The sequence below is a fragment of the Mus pahari genome, chromosome 3 (assembly GCF_900095145.1).
Source record: "Mus pahari chromosome 3, PAHARI_EIJ_v1.1, whole genome shotgun sequence".
NCBI classification, from domain to species: domain Eukaryota; kingdom Metazoa; phylum Chordata; class Mammalia; order Rodentia; family Muridae; genus Mus; species Mus pahari.
The window spans coordinates 20938804-20956904 of record NC_034592.1 but is presented as its reverse complement, the minus strand read 5'-3'; the positions used below and the strand labels follow the sequence as shown (position 1 = coordinate 20956904).

General features: G+C 54.1%; 1 protein-coding gene across 2 annotated transcripts in view; it reads left to right on the top strand.

Moving 5' to 3' along the window:
- The first annotated feature begins 11955 nt into the window (after positions 1-11955).
- Lmx1b (LIM homeobox transcription factor 1 beta) overlaps positions 11956-18101 on the top strand; it is a 77730-nt gene continuing 71584 nt past the window's right edge. For both annotated transcript variants that reach the window (XM_021193509.2, XM_021193507.2), the window contains exons 1-2: positions 11956-12364; positions 13131-13317. In XM_021193509.2, the coding sequence (XP_021049168.1) occupies positions 12226-12364; positions 13131-13317 (326 nt within the window). In that variant the 5' untranslated portion in view covers positions 11956-12225. The remainder of the gene's footprint in view (positions 12365-13130; positions 13318-18101) is intronic.

Here is an 18101-nt window from a genome sequence, read left to right as displayed (position 1 = left end):
ACAAAAAGACACTGTGGACGCCTGGCAGGAGGACACTACACCTCCCTGGAGGCAGGCTGCCAAAAATTGAACCTGAATCTGATCAAGTCTCCAGATCTGATTACAGGAATTACAGAGGACAGAGGAGCATGTTTAAGGACCCCTCAGGAATACCGGTGGCGGTGGAGACCTAGGTCTGAGGAAATGCTGAAGGACAAACAAGCTGCTTTACTCAACCAATAAGAGGCAAGGGCTGGAGAACCGAGCAGGTGGAGCGGGTAGTCAGAAGTCTCAGAGAGTCCGTTCCTGAGCCTCTGTAAGGCGAGAAAGCAGAAGACCATCTTGGGGGGAGGGGAGGTCTGGAACATTGGCAGGATAGGTTTGGGTGATAGTTTCACTTGCCAGCTTGGTCGGATTAGCAAATGCCAGGCACCAATGAGGCACAACCCACAGACGGTTGATTGAGGAGCGAAGACCCATCTTGAAGGTGAGCGGGACCGCAGGGGCTAAGGGTCCAGACTCAATAAAAGCGGGGCAAGAGAAAGCCGGCTGTGCACCAGCCCTCAGCCCTCTCTGCCTCCTGAACCCCAGCTGCGCCCATCCCGTGTTTTCCCCACCATGTCGGACTGTGAGCAAAATTAACTTCCGTTCCTTACATCGCCTTTGTCCGTTATTTGGTCACAGCAGCAGAAGACTAGCCCAATGGCAATTTAGAAGTGCAATTTAGAAAGGGAAGGAGAGGAAGCTTCGATCTCTAGGGCCTACAAGGTGAACAGCGAGAACCAGTTCTCGCACGTTGTCCTCTGACCTCTCTACACATGGACCACACTGCAAGTGGGCACCTCTTCCCTTACTGCTGCTGCAGAGGGCATGGGTTCAATCTCAGCCCCCACACATAACAGTTCACAGCTATTTGTATGTCCGGTCTCAGGGGCTCTGATGCCCTCTGCTGGCCTTCCTGTGCACTGCACACACGTGATGCACTTAACGCGGACAAAAGACTCATTGGTATAAATTTTAAAAACAAATACAATAAAGAAATGTTAACGATCCTTTTTCTTTTAGAAGTGTATTATACAAGGTCAGGTATGCTGGCATCCCCTCCTCACTGTCCCTGTACTTCTAGCACTTGGGAGGCTGACACAGGAGGACTGCTATAAGTTCGAGACCAGCCTGGGTTATATGGTAAGCTCAAGGTCAGCCTGGGTTTTGCTACGCATCCTGGGATTCGTAGCAAAACCCAGTCTCAAAAACATTTTTTTTACATAGCCCAACAGCTATGCTTGATACAATATAGAGTGTAGAATCTGCCCTGAAATAATCTATTTAAAATAATAAAATAAATAAGTAAATATTTTCATTTTGAATGGTCTAGCAAGATGGCTCAGCAGCAGGTAGGGCACTTCCCATTACAAGCCTAGTGGCCTGGGGTTTGATTGGTAAAAGCCACATAAAAACAAAGGGGGAGAAGCCTTGACTCCCCAAGGCTTCCTCTGACCTCTGCATGAGCACCCATATATATATGTCACGCACAGGCATGAGCACCCACATATATACGTCACACACAGGCGTGACCTGCAAATGAAAAATACAGTTTTACATTTTTAAGCCATCCACTGGCAAGGTAAAAGGGAACTGGGGACTTAGCTTAGTCGTACAATGCTTGCCTAGAGTATATGAGGCCCCAGGCTGGATCTGCGTACATACAAAATAAATAAATTAATTCTAAGTCCTTTGGGAGGGGGAGATCGGGACAGGGCAATAACAAAACATGTATGTAGATGAGTTGTAATAGCTGAACCTAATAATGGCCATAGTGTTCTACTTTGATATAAATTTGAAATTTTCACTGATATTGCAGCCTCTTGTAAGGCTATGCCAATGCCTGGCATACACCAAAGTGGAACCCTGTCTTGAAAAACAAAACAATTAATGTGAAAATCACGTTCTCGAAACAAAATCCGGCTTCTGCCAAGAGCCTCTGATATTGCCCACACTTTGCCGTTGTTTGGCATAGGGTGGCTGGGGCAACTCTCTTCCCACAATCCTCTACTTTGAGAATGTTATGTGAGTAGGTTTGCTCTAGCGGGCCCTGAATACCAGGCACCCATCCCTGTGCCAGCCTTCCTCCTGAGAGAAATTGCCAGTCAGCAGGCAGAGGAAATCCAGCACTGCAACCAAGGTTGACAAGCACCAGGTGGCAGGGGTGAACCCACCCTCCAGGAAGGCTTCCTCTGGGCAGGCACAGAGCTGGAAAGCCCCCAGAGGACCAGGGCCAGAAGAGGGTTTCTCAGCATGATGGAGAAAGGATGAGTCTGAGGGTTTTAAGACATACAGGCTTGGGCTGGAGAGATGGCTCAGTGGTTAAGAGCACTGACTGTTCTCCCAGAGGTCCTGAGTTCAAGTCTCAGCAACCACATGGTGGCTCACAACCATCCGTAATGGGATCTGATGCCCCCTTCTGGTGTGTCTGAAGACAGCGACAGTGCACATACATAAATAAATCTTTTTTTTTTTTTTTTAAATCTTTAAAAAGACATACAGGTTCAAATCTCATGTCTTCCCTCCTCTCTGTGGGATGTGGGCATGTGCCTTCCCCTGCCTTCGCCTCGTTTTTCTCACCTGCAGACTAGGAGGTGGGTGAGACGGACAGAAGTAAGAACCCTTCACAGTTGACCTGACAGCAAGCCGTAATAGGGCAACGTTTGGGGAGTTTTGTACTGTTACTGGTCTGTCATATAACTAGATACATGTAGTACCCATCCCCTCCCCTCCACCAGGCCTTCCCTGTTATTCCTGTGTTTCTTTCGAAGCTGTAAAGAAACAGAGAGGAGGTGAAAGAGATTTATGACCTCCTTACACATGAAGGAGTCACAAGGACACTGAGAACAAGCCGACAGTCTGGCCTGTCAGAATGTGAAAGAGGGCTTCCGGGAGGAGGTGACATTTACAGAGACACACAGAAGATGCATAGAACTGAGCTAAGAGGACGGAATCCAGCTATACCGGCTGAGGGAGCGGCCTAGCCAAGTCTGAGAAGCTGAAATAAGGCCAAAAGAGTTGGTGAGGTGAAGCCATGCAGAGACAGAGGGGAGAGAGGCAGAGACCAGGCCAAGGAGAGGCCATCGGAAGGTTTCTGGGCTTGGAAGCTTGTCCTGGGCTTCAAAAAGCCTGACTCACCAAGCTCTTCCAGGGAGAAGAACTCTGCTGGGCATATCATGTGGGCTGGAAGCAGAGGTGGAGTCAGAATGCACAAATGGAATTTTCTGGCTTTGCCACACACTGTGAGACAATTTCTGAGCTTCTGGGGTCTCAGCAAGCTCAAAAACCCAGCAGACACAGACACACACAGACACACACAGACACACACACACACACACTGATGGTGCCTGCTGCCCAGAGGTATGGAGTGGAGGCAGTGACCTTGGTCAAGGCACTTCAATGGATGAGCCTCATCTTCCTGTTGGGTTCACTGGGCAACCATGACAGCTAGCTCACAAGGTCACTTTAGGCTTCTGTGAGGTCACTGATGTCAGGAGCATCCCCAGGACCATTCAGTGAGCCACCACAGTGCTTAGTAGCAAGAGCGGCCCCAGACACAGCTTTGACTGTGGGGACTGACACTGCAGAGCTTTTGGCATCTTGTGCTCACAGGAGCCCCTCCTTCTGTGGAGGGTCCAGCAGGGGTTGCTTGGGGGCCGCATTCCAGAAGGAACAGCTCTGTGTAACATGAAACCCTGACTCTGGAAACACAACCTCTATGGGAAATTGGAGGATAAGGCCTGCTCTGCGAACTTGCCCAGCCTCATTGCATACAAAGGGGATATTGAAACCCAATGCCTGGTCACTTGGCCTCTGGCCTAGCGGGCTTGCCCTTCACTGCAGCCAGAGAGCTTGTCCTGAGCAACACACTTGACCATGGGGCATGGCTATCGGAAACCCTTCAAGGCTTCCTAGCTCTCAAGTGCAAGTCTGCCCTCCTTGTGGTGACCTACATGACTCCTTATCATGATGCAGCTTTGCTGAGACCAGCCGCATGGGCATCCATTACTCCAGCACCTTTCTGCTTCAGGGCCTTTGCACATCCCTTGGCTCCTCTAATAGAGGGGAACTGATATTCTGAATTCTTACAGATTCTAAAGACCGCAGAGGGGTTGGAGAGGTGGCTCAGTAGATTGGATCTCCAGAACCTCAGGAAAAAACACAAACAAACACTAGTAATCCCAATACTCAGGAGACAGAAACGGGATTCCCTGTGACAAAATGGCTAGCAAGACAAACCAGAAGCTACAATATCATGAGACTCAGCCTCAGTAGATTAAATAGAGAGTGATTAAGACTCTCCCTATCAGCTTTGGGCCTCTCTCTCTCTCTCTCTCTCTCTCTCTCTCTCTCTCTCTCTCTCTCTCACACACACACACACACACACACACACANTCTCTCTCTCTCTCTCTCTCTCTCTCTCTCTCTCTCTCTCTCTCACACACACACACACACACACACACACACACACACGGATATGCATTCCCCACACACTTGTGCTCACATACATACAAACAATGACCACAGACATTGTTAAACTCCCCAATAGTAATGTGAAGTATCGAAATCACTCACACAATGAGAGAATCGAGGCAGAGGCCAGGAAAACAGCCAAGGGCTCTTGCAACTCAGTTCTACCCACCCACCCAAGACTCCAGAACCTTTGAGCCACCATTCAGTCAAAACAGGGCAGCAAGAGTGGATCAGATCAAAGAGTTGAGGACAAGATATGTTCAAGGTGAAGATGAGCAGAGATCAATAGGGCAGTCCTTGAACCAGCTGCAACCCAGTTCAGGCTCCAAACTGGTGGATGGGCTGAGGGAGGACAGTGGACCTCTCTCAGCCTCAGTTTCCTCATCGGCGAGATGGGGCTGAACAGCTGACTTTCAGGAATGAAGTGCTGGCATTGGCTGAATGCTCAGTCAATGGTAGAATGTCACCTCTCTGGTGACACGCAGCATCTAGGGAGATTGGACCAGTCCAGACCAAACCAGTCCTGACAATTAGGCAGCTGGAGCCTGGGAAACCATCCTGCCCTGTTTGCTGTTTGGGGTTTTGTGTTTCCCAGCGTTTCCTTTGGAAAAAGTCCAACTTCCTCCCCGCTGGAAGAGGGCTCTGTTCACGCCTGGGCCTGGATGCCCAGGGGAGCCATGTGGAGAGGTGACAAGAGCCTGGGGTTTGGAGTTAGGCCAGTTGGGGTTTGGATCCAGGATCTGACCCTTTCAAGGCTGTGTGACCTCTCACAAGTGACTTCACCTCTCTGAGGTGTTGATTTTGTTGACAGTTGTCTCAGAGGATTTTAGATGTGGACAGAGGGGCTGAGATGAAAGAAGATGCTGGGTATATTTCCCCAGTGTACAGGGTGTTCCTTTGGGGAAATTCTACCTTGGGTTGGAAGTGGGGTTCTAGGCTTACAGCAAGATCATCAGTATAAATGCTTCGGGGGATATGTAATGTGAATGGGTTAAACTCCAGAAATCAGCCCCTTGAGGGGATGGGAGCCCCAAGTTGTCAACCCCCTGATGATCCATCAGAGAGAACCAACTTTTCCTACAAAACCTGTGATTAAGTACAGGGAAGAAAATGTGCTATAGGATGTCATTTAGATAAAAGTTCAAAACCAACCAAACTGAGGGTAGAACCGGAGAGAGCAAGCTGGCGGAGAGAGCCAGAGGTTTTGGGAAACCAGAGACATCCTCTGTCTTAATCTAGGATTACTGGCATGGGAGTATCCCCTTTATAATTTCACACTCTGTACACGTTTCTATATGCATATTATAGTTCAATAAAAGTTCTATAATCAGTTCAAAGAAACACATCAAGGCCGCGGGGCTGGGAGGAGAGAATGCTAGCGAGGGCTCCACAGATTCCCAACTCTGCTGAAAGGTCATGTGAAGAAGGGCAGGACAATGGCTTTCCCCCAACCCCGCGTGGAGGCTTTTTCCAAAGTGGACACTTCAGCCAGAGTGCCTCTCTTACTAGCACTGTCTTCCAGGGGGATCTAATGAGCTCCTGCAGGCAACAATGTAACTCCCCAGACTCACCCTTACTTAACATTCATTTGACTTGGCCTTAACACCCTGCAGGGAGCGAAGACTGGGTGAGCTTTAATTTGTTTCCAAAAGGGCCTTTCCAAAAAAACAAGTCACCCAGACCATTCTCCAACCCTGACCACCCCCACGGAGCACCCAAAGGCTTTAGACTCCAGTGGCAGGTTCTTCAGGGGGCCCTTGCGCTGAATACAGCAGAGGACCAGCCCAGGCTCCACCCCTCTGCCTGACTGATGCAGGGGTCCTGGGTTTATTTTTATTTGCCTGTGCTTTGCTCTTTTCTCTTCCCAGGACCAACACGCGATGCACACCTCTCCTACATCACATGGAGCAAGAGGCAGAGCCAAACAAACGCACATCATCAGATGCATTTATTTGCACAGACACTCATAAAAACTTTACTAGACACCAAATAATTACAGGAAGGGGCCAACCTCCAATTCTCGGCTGAGCCGCAGCGTTTTGAAGTGGATTTAAGATAGAGATCAAATAAGAGAGGCACCCGCCCTGGCTCACACCCACCCCCCCCCTTCTCCAGCCGTGGACCCTCAGGGTGGAGACCAATGAACTCCCTGGCTCTTGTGAATCTGTGTCCGATTCTGTGAGTTAGTCTTAAGTTCCTAATGAGGCTTTTACGGCTCCAAACACGGTCCTTCATCCTCCCTTTGTTCTGGTTCCTGTAACTGGACTGGGGAGCCACTCATTCTTAAAGACAGGATGCCTGTTGAAACCATCCGTTTGGCAAGAAATGCAGAGATTCTTAGGGAAAGTGCTTGGTAAAAAGCAAACATAACACAAGAATACACACATCACAGTCTCTAATGGGTTTCTTTCCAAAGAGCTTAAAAAAAAAAAAAAAAAACAAAAACAAAACAAAAAAAAAAACTTGATTCTATTGCCTCTCAAAGCTCTCACTGTCGGTGCTAGCTGCCCTCAGCCTCCGGTTTCATGACAAAGTGAGAAGGCTGAGCTGTCTGTGACGAGTGCCCAGGCACTGGCCGTGTCTCAGGTGGCCAATCCACAGCAGCCGGCTGGGGGACTTCATCTGTCCCAGAGGGAAGGAAGAGACCAGACGGGACTGAGTTTGAGACAAGTTTTTGTTCTGGCTCTAGAGGCAGCAGAGGAAGAGGAAGAGGAAGAGGAAGAGAGTCTCCTATGTCTAAGTTACCCTCCCATACAATTATCATCAAATAGTAGGTCTAGAGCCCTGCAGTGAACTGGCCACACTTCCATGTGACCCTCCCAGAGACTCAGTAAGACTCTTTTATGCCCACTGCAAAGACAGGGACCGTGAAGTACGAAGCACAGGTCTTCTACCCTGGTGTCTCCTAACCAGACCCTGAGACAAGAGGATGCTTCCTGATACCTGCTCTTCCGTCCCTAACCGTTGTGTAGCCATTAGGAGACCTCAGTTCTGGTCACCAGTCCTGGGAACCTTCTCTGAACCTTCCCAAGAGCTGCCGGCAGCCTTTGGATCTGAGGGAGCCTGATTTCCCCACACGTGGAGCAAGCCCATGACTGATGGTCCAGAGTAATGGTCAGAGTGGGGGTTGTTGGAGGTCTGAGGGATTTGGCTGCGGGTGTTCATCTACTGGCTTTAGGCATCCTAACACTCACCGGCCACCCGCAAACCCTGACCAAAACCTCTCTCATCAGCCTCAAAAGCCCCCAGTGGAGAATAAGTACCCCCAGAAATCCCTCTCCAGTCTCGCCTCTCTGGAGAACTTCCATCAGCACAGGGAGACCTCAGACGCCCTTCCTTAGGTAGTAGAAAGTGGTCGTCCAATGCTTTGACTCGTGTGTCGTTAGGGTGAAGACCAGCTAGGATGCTCGGAGGGGTACCTGGATGCTCGAGAATTGGATTGCCAACGATCGACCTCTGCTGAGCCTTGGGCGCGCCCTTGCTCCATTTCCGTGATCTTCGGGTTCTTCATCACCGAGGACCTGGGGTAGACTGAGTTTCCCCGAGGAGTAGCTCCCGACTTGGCCCATGGCTTGGGACAGCTTTGATTCTGCGCGGCAGAGCCTCGTAGATCTTGAGGGGCCATTAGCCTGGGCAGCATGGAGTGAGCCTAGGTGTTCCATAGCCTCGGCTCTTGAGGCAGAGCAGGAAGGCCGGTGCGACGCTTCTGATAGTTTGATAGCCTCCTTGCTGATCCAAGGCTGCATCTGGTCCTCCTCCTGCTGAGATCCGATACTGCAGCCGGTGGTTCTAAACCTGGAGGGAAGGTCCTCTCTCTCCCGGACTCTGGACAGAAGCACCAAACGGTTGGGTTTTCGCTGGTGTAGCCCTTCTCTTCCCACCGCTCCCCACTCCCCAACCCTGCTCACACGCTCGCACGAGATGTACCGAGTGAGGTTGCAAGGTCCTAAAGGAGAAGAGCCAGAGACCAAGGCAGGACTCAGGAGCTGCACGCCTCTGGGATAAGAAGAGCCCAGATCTCTCCCTGATTTGTTTCTTGCGATTCCAGCCGTTGTTGGCAACTCTCCTCCCTCCTCTTGGCTCGGGTCGAAACAATCCCGAGCGGATTCTACAGCAGACGTCGGAGGCCAAAAGCATCCCGCGTTGGACGGCGCGCGCGAGAGCGATGGGCCGCCGGCATTGTGAGTCTCAGAGCCGGGGGTGGGCATCAGTTTGTACAGAAGAGACAAGCGGAGCCAGGAGCTTGAGGCCCGCGGAGGGAAGTAGGTTCCAGGCCTAGGCCGGTGTTCTCCTGTCCAGTCCAGTGTTATTCTTCCTTAGAGGCAAAGGATGGGAGACCAAGAACCCTAAGAATGCTTCGGAGACACATGGACGACTATGCGGGGCAATGTGAAGACCTGGTCTAGTTAACTCAGGGTTGGAAAGTAAGGACAAAGAAGGCCTGCAGGTTGAGGAGGACGGACAGAAGGAAACAGGCATCTGTGAACGGAGCATCGTCCTCAATAGAACTAGAGACAATCCTGCTTTCACTGTTCGCCCAGGGAGCTCTGGACTCAGTTGCCGACAGTTTCAGCAGCCTGACCCGAGTGGGCCCGGTAACAGGGCTGCGCAGGGAGAGACCCCCAAAACTCTGAGGCTTGGAAAACACACCAGCCATGCATCAAATGGGGGGCTACAGGTGTGCCCTCGGTGCTGAGACCTGGCTTCAAACACTGCAGAACGCGCAGCAAACGCAGCCAAAGGTCCAGACCGGGTCTTGGATGCCAGTCAGAGGATCAGGGAAGCCTCTGAGGCCGGGCCACAGGGGCCACCATTCAGCCAAAGAGAAACTGAGAGGGATGGGGTAGAAATGGACAGGCACAGGGAGCGTGGGGAAAATGGGAGGGTGACAATGGGGGGTGTGTGAAACACTGCGCGGATTGCTTAGAGTCCGAGGTACGTCTTTAGGGTTTGAGACAGAGAAGATACTTCGACTCAGCCTGAAGGAGATGGCGAAGTCCCGGCCTGGAACCAGGGCTTTCGGTGCCCAACAGCGGTTGCAGAGACACACTATGGCCAGCAGAGGGCGGAGTGCACCCGGTTGGGCCGCTGCCTCTGCGAGCGGTTCGGTGCCTCCCGGCTCTGCACGCCCCAACCTTACCCGCTCGGCTTCTTCCCGCAGTAACGCGCGCCGGGGCCCAGATACCCAGAGAAGGCGGTCCAGGCCCAGGCCTCTGCCCAACCTCAGGGCTCAAGGCCTTAGATTTCTCACACTGGATAAAAACAAGCGGACGAAGGGTGGGTGAGGAAAACTCTACATCCACATACCCATGCTCCCGGATACAGACACACAAAGGCGCCGAGAAATACACAGAACACAAAGCCACAAACACAAAAACCCCTGGGCGACACAGAACAATTCAGGAGCTCGGGGGCAAACAGAAACACAAAGGTAACTCGGAGACACACTTATAGAGAAAAATCTACCAGACTCGCTACAGGGGCCGAAGCGCATACAAAGGCGTAGACATCTTCACGAGGACACACACAAAGACGTGTAAAAAACATGACATAGAAGCACGAGAGACTTGTACCGAAAACACACACATTCACTGCCTAGAAAGTCGCAAGGACACACAAACACAAAATGTATGTGCACAGGAACACCGGTGCACACGTACTCAATAGCTTCCGAGAGGCGGGAGCGCGGACACACACAGACACACTCCGATACCCACCGACACACACGCAGGTACTGGGGTGGGGCGGTGACCGCTAATCCTCCACAAAGCCGGGCCCCTCCGGGGGGCCCCCAGCACAGGGGACCACTTCTGACCAAGCCTCCCTCAGGCTCCAAATCTGATCCGCCCTCTCGCCTCTAGCGGGGTCAGGGGACCCGCCCTCCGAGCCCTCCATCCCCGCCCGGCTTCGCGCCGCTGCTCCACAGCCGGAGGGGCCAGAGCCGCCCAGCAGCGGCTCACGGGGGCTGCTAACTCCTGCCCTGGGACCTCACCATCCCTCCTGCTATTCCAGGACTAGACCCGCGCGGGAGTAGTGGGGCCGAAGGTACCCTGTGTCCGACGCGACGTCTTCTAGTTTTCTCGCGGGTGTCTGGCCGGATGCACCCAGGAGTCGCCAGCTGCATGCCGCTGCCCTTGCGTTGCCCGCTGTCGAGGCCCACTTTGCCCAGGGTGGCCAGCGCTCAGTCTCTAACCCTGGCCAGGCCTCTTAGCCACAATGAAAGGACACCGATTTCAGAGGTCACACGGATATCCTTAGAACGACCGTACCCATGCCGTTCCAGGCCTCCACCCCTAAATCTTGGGGCCACCACTTCTTACCTGCCCCTCATACTCCAAGCCCTGGGAGGCCCAGCCTTCGCCCACTGATCCCGTCCGGGAATGAGATCCCTTTCCGAGCCCTGTTGACCCTCTTAACGCTCTCTTGGTCTCAACCCGGGCCTGACCGTTCTCTTTCACCCAAGATCTCCCATTCTGGCTATGAGAACCCCCTCAACTCACTCCCCCGCCCTATTTCTGCCAGGTCTGGGATTTTTGGGACTACTTACTCAAACTATAGCCCTTACACCCCCTCCCCAGGTCGGGGTTCCCTTTGGCGAGTCCTGGCCAGCGGTTCTTGCTTACATTTGATGTTACCCATTCATCGACCTTAGGAGCCCTCTCTGCACACTAGGCTGTCCGGTGCAGGCCCCGCCTCCCAAGGGGACACCAACTCAGACCCTGTGACCTACCTTAGCCTACAAGTCCGGGTTTGGGGCACCCTCTCCCGCCTGGCGCCGTCCCCTGGAGAAGTCGCTGTGTTCCCCGCCGTCCGCACAGTCTGGCCTCGCTCGGGGCCACTCCTCTGAGCGCTGGAGTTTAAAAAAAAAAAAAACCAACAACAACAAAAATATTAATAATAAAAAAGGCAAGAAAGAAAAAAAAGAAAGCCTGATTTCCCCAACTCTCAAATCAATTTTTCAAGAGGGGTGGGGCACAGGATTTGTTTCGATGGCTAACCAAACTTCTGCCAAAGGTGGACAGGATGGCCGCCTGGATTCAGGGCGCGGCACGGGGTGCAGGCCGGGGGCTAAGGGAGCCCTCCCGCAGGGAGGGGGGGAGGCGACGGCACTATTTGACGTGGAGCAGCCGGCTCATCCCGGCGCAGTGATACCAATGAGTTCAAATGTCAGGAAGTTTGAGGAGGGGTGAGGCGGCCGGGGCCGGAGTATCCCTCCGCCGCCAGCCCCAGCTCTAAACCGAGCGGCTCCTCGGGCGCACCATGGCACTGGAGTAGTGCGGGGAGCGCGCCTGGAGCCCCGCGGCCCGCTGCGCCCCGCCCGGGACCCTGCTGCGACGCCCGCGCCCCCCCAGCCCGCGGGGCCGCCCCTGCACCCCCGCCCCCTCCCCCGCCCGCCGCCGCCGCCGCCTCCTCCTCCGCCGCCCGGCGGCTCCGCGTGCCGCCCGCCGCCGCAGCCGGGACCCGGAGCTGACAAGCAGGTGACAGGCGAGCAGCGGGTGCGCGTGGCTGCGAGTAGCCGGGAGAGAGCGGCGCGCGGGGCTGCCAGCCGCCCGGGCCCTCCCGCACGACGCCGGGGCCCGGGGCCAGCGCGCCGCCGCTCCACGCTCGCCCCGGGGCAGCGGGCGGCCCCGACCCCGCGGGCGCCGCGCCTCCCCGGCTGCAGCGGAGCGGGCGGACGGGCCGGAGGGCGAGCGGCCCAGCCGGCGGGGTCCGCGGCGCGCCGGGCGTCCCATGGATATAGCAACAGGTCCCGAGTCGCTGGAGAGGTGCTTCCCTCGCGGGCAGACGGACTGCGCCAAGATGTTGGACGGCATCAAGATGGAGGAGCACGCCCTTCGCCCCGGGCCCGCCACCCTGGGGGTGCTGCTGGGTGAGTGCTGGGTCGCAACGCCCGAATAGTTCGGGTCAGGGGGTAGGGTTGTCTGTCGTGCCGCTGTGGATACCGGCTTGAGGGCCAAAGAATAAAGAAAATAGGTTTTCAGGACGTGGGGAGGGGGTCCGGACCCCTGGAAAGACCACCGGAGGGGTAACAAGCACACCTAGACAGAGCTCCCTGAGGGGACAACGTTCAGGGACGTCACCTAGACAGAGGACTGAACAGCCTCAACGTCACTCACACCGTCCTCTCCGGGTCTGGGTTCTAGTGCTGCTACACTGAACTGGGCTGGGGTGGGAAGCGGGTGGCAGGGATGCTGGAGAACCAAGTTGTCTCCTTAGAGCCCGGGAGAGATGCCAGGTCACCTGGGGAAGGGGAGCTTTTAGAAGAGAAAACTATCCCCCGGGTCTATCCAAACCGCGGGTCTTGGGGTAGAAGGTTCCATCAGCATCGTGGGGCGTGTCAGCCAGCGAGTGTCCTGGCCTCACCTCGCTGGTTGGGTTCCAGCCGGTCACCCCGCGCGGAGCTCCTTCTCGTTGGTAATAACACCATCCGCTGGATCTCCGCAAGCGGGGAGAGCGCAGCGCCCAGCCAAGGCTGCAGGCCCTCGGCCTCTCGGCGCCCCAGCTTACGGAAAGGAACGTCCTGTCTAGGGCTGCCGGGTCTCTGGCTCGCCGGCTGGGGTTCTCAGGCGACGGGTGGCGCTCCCGGGCTGGGCCAGGCGGCGCTGACGGCCCGGCTCTCGCCCTGTGCGCTGCAGGCTCCGACTGCCCGCATCCCGCCGTCTGCGAGGGCTGCCAGCGGCCCATCTCCGACCGCTTCCTGATGCGAGTCAACGAGTCGTCCTGGCACGAGGAGTGTTTGCAGTGCGCGGCATGTCAGCAAGCCCTCACCACCAGCTGCTACTTCCGGGATCGGAAACTGTACTGCAAACAAGACTACCAACAGTAAGCGCCTCTCGCCCTCCTCTCTTTCCCCGCCACGGACCAGCACTCCAGCCCAGCCGGTCCCTGCCGGGAAGGGCCCGCGCCGCCCTGCGGCCGGCTCTGCGCTCCACTGGGCCCGGCAGCTCCGAGGGCTCAAAGGGCTGCGTGTCTCCGGGCTGGGGCGAATCATCTCCATCCAGCCGACAGTGGTGGGGTGCCCCTAGGTGCCATCTGTTGTCCCGGAAACCTGCGCAGAGTGACTGAATTGGGGTACAAGACAAAGCCAGGGCGGACTGGTCGATACGATGCTTGTCCTGGGAGAGGGCTTGGCCCCTCTAAAGCCTGAAGTGGGGACCAAGAATATATTTTCCAAGAAAGGCATTGCTTTAGAGAGCCAAGCCTGACTGTGTTTCCCCAGTTCAAGAGCGTCTGGGATTCCCGGAGCAGGGAGGTGGGTGCTGGACCCTGGCTGCGATGCAGGCGGGGGATCCCCACCCTGGCTCCTTGCGCCACTTTTCTTCTCTGGTAAAGAGAAATGGGTGTCCTTCCTAAACCGTTCCATACGGGAATTTTGCCCTTACAGTTTTTCTTAGCTGGAGAATCCATCTGTCTGGAGTAGACTACTGTTCTTCGTTGGAGTGGCTGGCCGAGGGGTCAGGCCCAGACAGCCTACCTTCTAGCAGCGTGCTGGAAAAGGGTGGTTCATACTAGAGGTGTGGTTTGAGCCTTACCTGCTGGCTTTTATGCTAAGTGGGGTGGCACTGTGGATTTGTGTGGCTGGGGACAGACCGAAGAAGATGCAGTTTTCCTGGTGACCTGCCTGGGGTCGTATACCTGGAAGTGCAAAGGGGAGGTTGAGTTGGTGTGCAATGGGGAGCCTAGGTGGAAAGAGGGGTGTGGGAATCTTGGGAGTGGAGTTGCAGAGACAAGCGTGAGCCTGTGGGAAGTTCTAAGTGGTGCTCGGAAAGGCTTCTTGGATGGGGCTACTCAGGTGCTCTGGGCTGGAGTGGTCTCTGGGTGCCAAAGTCCTTGGAGAAAAAAGGCAGGGCTACGTGTGCCGTGCAGTGAATGCAAGCAAATCACTGGTCTCCAAATCCAGGGTCTAGCTTGAAAAGGAGCAGCTGAACTCTTTGACTAGAGCCTGACAACTGGGGCTGCAGGCCAGAGCCCCTGCAGAGGGCCTTGGTGGCTGACTGCTGGAGCATCCTCAGGAACTAGGAACGGCTCAGGGACTGGTTTTTGCACCTTGCTCTTTTTGGTGGCTGGGGTAGAGTGGGGTTTTCTATGGGCAAGGGTTGGGATAGGTTTCGAGGATTCTTCTTTTGTTGGTTCTATAACATGATGTAGGCCTGTCTGTAGGGTTGGTGTTCCCCGGGTTTAGGCACATCATTGATGTCCATCCTGTGTCTGTGCCATGGAACTCTAGTTCCTGGGGGGGTGGGGGGCGGGGGAAGGTCACCAGGCAGTTTGCCCACAAGCCGCGCATACAGCAGCAGAAATAAAACAAGGTAGCACTGGTTAGGGACTTGGGGGGTGACTCAGGCAGCCCCTCTCTGAGAAGTACTGTAGCTAGGTACCAGTACCTCTTACACCCGGCTTAGCCACTAACCTCACAGCCCCACACGTGGGTCTTCTAAGAGGCCTGGGAAAGTAGAAATGAGCCTCTGAAACTTTGGGGTGGTTTTTTTTTTTTTTTTTTAATTAACACTGCAAAGACTTTGCAACCTTTTGTACATAGTTGCTGCTGGGTCATAATGGAGCAGGGAAAGACATCTCCCTGGCCCTTCTGGCTCAGCCCTAAGATAGTACAGGAGCTGGGTGAGTGACCAACCTCCCCAGTTTACAAAACAATTAAACATTTGCAACTGCTTTGTCCCACTGACATTTGTTTTTGAAAGAAAAGAAAAACACCACCAAAGAGCTGGCTTCTACCAAGGTGCAAACTCCAGGTGCTAGGAAGGAATTTAGTCCCCAGGATTCTTGTCCCGAGTTTCCTAGGAAAAGGACCTCGGCCTTACCCTCTCTGTTTCCCCTTTCCTCCCCCATCTCTCCTTTGGAACAATAACGACAATTAAGTATCTGTGATAGGCGGGCCTCCTGGTGCGCTTGGGCGGAGCAGTGGTTATCAAGACTATCTTGGGGGGGACAAATCCCCGGGGTCTCCTGGCAGCATTTGCAGGGAGCAGGAGATCAACCAGGCCCGCAAGAACTCACACGGAAACAATGTTCTTTTACACAATAAAAAAATATATTTTTATTCATGATTTTTTTCTTTGAGAATCCCAGATGCATATTTATATCATGTGTGCACAAATGCTTTTCAGACGAGAATTAAGGCGATGGGGACAGAGACGTGCTTTCTTGATCTTAAGTGTGTGTCTCCTCAGCACTGGGAAATTTGCAGCACCCCCCCTACACACACACACACACACACACACTTTTGTTTTTTTTTTTTTTTTAAAAAGTACTTTTTGTAAAAAGCCCTCTTCACCCGCCTGCGCAGAACGGCAGAGTAGACCTTTTAAAGAGGTGCTGTGTTTCTTGTTGTGTCTTCTTCCTTTCGGTTTGTTCCCAGCGATTGCAGGCACCCAGAAGCGCGAAGTTGTTTTACGCACCACGGGGGTGATTAACTGGCTATTGGACACATATAGAACAATTGATAAAATCCACTCGCAGGCCTGGCAGAGCAAAGAAAATTCGGGCCCTGGAACTGAGACGTTTTTATTTGTACCCTGAAAACTCTCCTACCCCCAACCCCATCCTTATGTGCATTTCTGGGACTCATTCAAAGAAAGGGGAGGGAAAACCCAAGACCTCGGCCCTCTTTGGAATAGAGAAACCGAATTAGAAACCGGGAAAACGCGCGGCCTCCGCTAAAACGAGAACACCGCTCCGTGTTTCCCTCTCCCCCCCCCCCCCTCTCTCTCTCTCTCTCTCTCTCTCTCTCTTCCCCCCCCCCCCCCCCCCCAGAAACACTGAGAAAAAAACTGACAACCTCCCTCCCCAATATATGTTGTTTTTCTTGGCAGTTTAGTGAAATCGAATTATGTAACTCCCTTTTCTTGCTGGCTGTCGCTCACTCGCCCCGATTGCTTGTCTGGAAAAGGTTTCTGTCTTAAGGAGGTGGCGGATTCCTGGAGGAGGCTCCGGAAGTGGAGAGGGTCGGTGGGAGAGTCCAAAAATCTGTCACACAATAGAGTCTGACGGCTGTCGAGCAGCTCGTGGAGGGGTCTGGGGAGCAGTAGGTGTGCGCGCGGGAGCCTTTGTGCTCTCGGGGTGCGGGGCTCCTGCCCGGAGCTCTTCCACCCGCTTGTAAGGAGCCTGCCCAGGCGTCCAAAGCCTCGGATGCTGCGACCTCCCTGGCTCTGCTGAGAACACTGGGAATGCCTTGGTCCTGCCCCCCCCGCCCCCCGCACCGCTCCCCCAAGTAGGGGAATCCTCCGCGGCAGAAGGGGGCATCCAGGCTATGACTTTGACCAAAAAAAAAAAAAAAAAAGCCTTCTGAGTCCTGGGCTGGGTTTTAAAACATTTCTCCGCAAGTGGCTCAGCCGGGTTCTTCCCAGCACATTCTTTTCCTCGGAAGTGTTTGCCCGGAAAAAAGCTTTCCTGGATCAGGGGGCTCACCTTGACCTCGAGAAGAGCGACTGCTTCCATCAGTGTAGCATCAGAGGGGCAAACACAGGCTCCCCGCCCTTTTTGGCCTCTGGGTTTCGTTTCCCGGCTTGGAAGGCCTTTTTCCTCGATGTTCTGGTATCCCATTCACTATTGGCACTTGCTTAATGGTGAAAGCCCCAGCCTGCAAGTATCACTCCTGTATCAAACTAGTTCGGGGTTACAGACACTGTAGCCCACTGCCTGGGTCTCTCCAGGAACTTGCTTAGAAAAAGAAGCCAATACTTTCCCTTATGAACGGGCCTGGGGGTATTCTCTGGACCCCCAAGAGCTGAAGGGCTCCCACTGCCAGTGCCAGTCTGAGGATCGCTGGTCCCTTGGAGGGAGCCTGTATATTTAACTCCAGTACCTTCTCTGTGGGATGGAGATGAGGGACCGCCTTCCTGCCGTGCAGGCATCTGGGGCTGAAGGAAAGCATTATTCAGGGCCGACTCCGCTCACCCTCTATTCCCAAGGCTCTGGGCTGCTGTGGCCTTATTTGCTTGTAGTATTTTTCTCAAGTGGAGGAAAGTGTTGGCTAGGATCTGCTCTATAGCGTGTGATTGGAGGGTCCATTCCTTCCTTCCTGCCTGCCTTCCTGCCAAGCGTAGGAACACAACAGCCACCAGGCACCTACCTGACCTTCTGCCTACCTGGGAAAGTATTCTTATAGACTCTACATTAGGTGCCCAAAGGGTCTGGTATCTTCGCCTGGTGTGTTGTTACATTTTGTAAGTTTTTGTTGTCCGGTTGCAGGGAATGTGTGTGTCCAAAGATAACCTCCAGACTGCAGACAGGTTTCTTGGCCAAGCCAGGCGGACATCTAAGCACATCAGTATCTTCCCCTGGGACAGCATCCCCCTTTTGCCTAATAGGAGGGCACTGTGCCTTCACTACCTCCCTCTGTCACAAAAAGAGCTTTTGACACTAGGTCAGAGCCAGGTTTACCTCCTGGCACCAGCACCCATCTAAGTGGCAGCTCACTGCCAGTCCTGGGCTCTCCTGAGCATGGTGAGATCACCACGCACAGTAGCTTCCAGGACTCCAGGGGACACCCGCTGGGGCTTCAGTAAATGCTTCCTTCTGAAGGTATCCTTTATCCCCTGTTCCAGTGTTGGAGAAAATTCTGATTGTGAGAGCGGGTGACTGTTAGC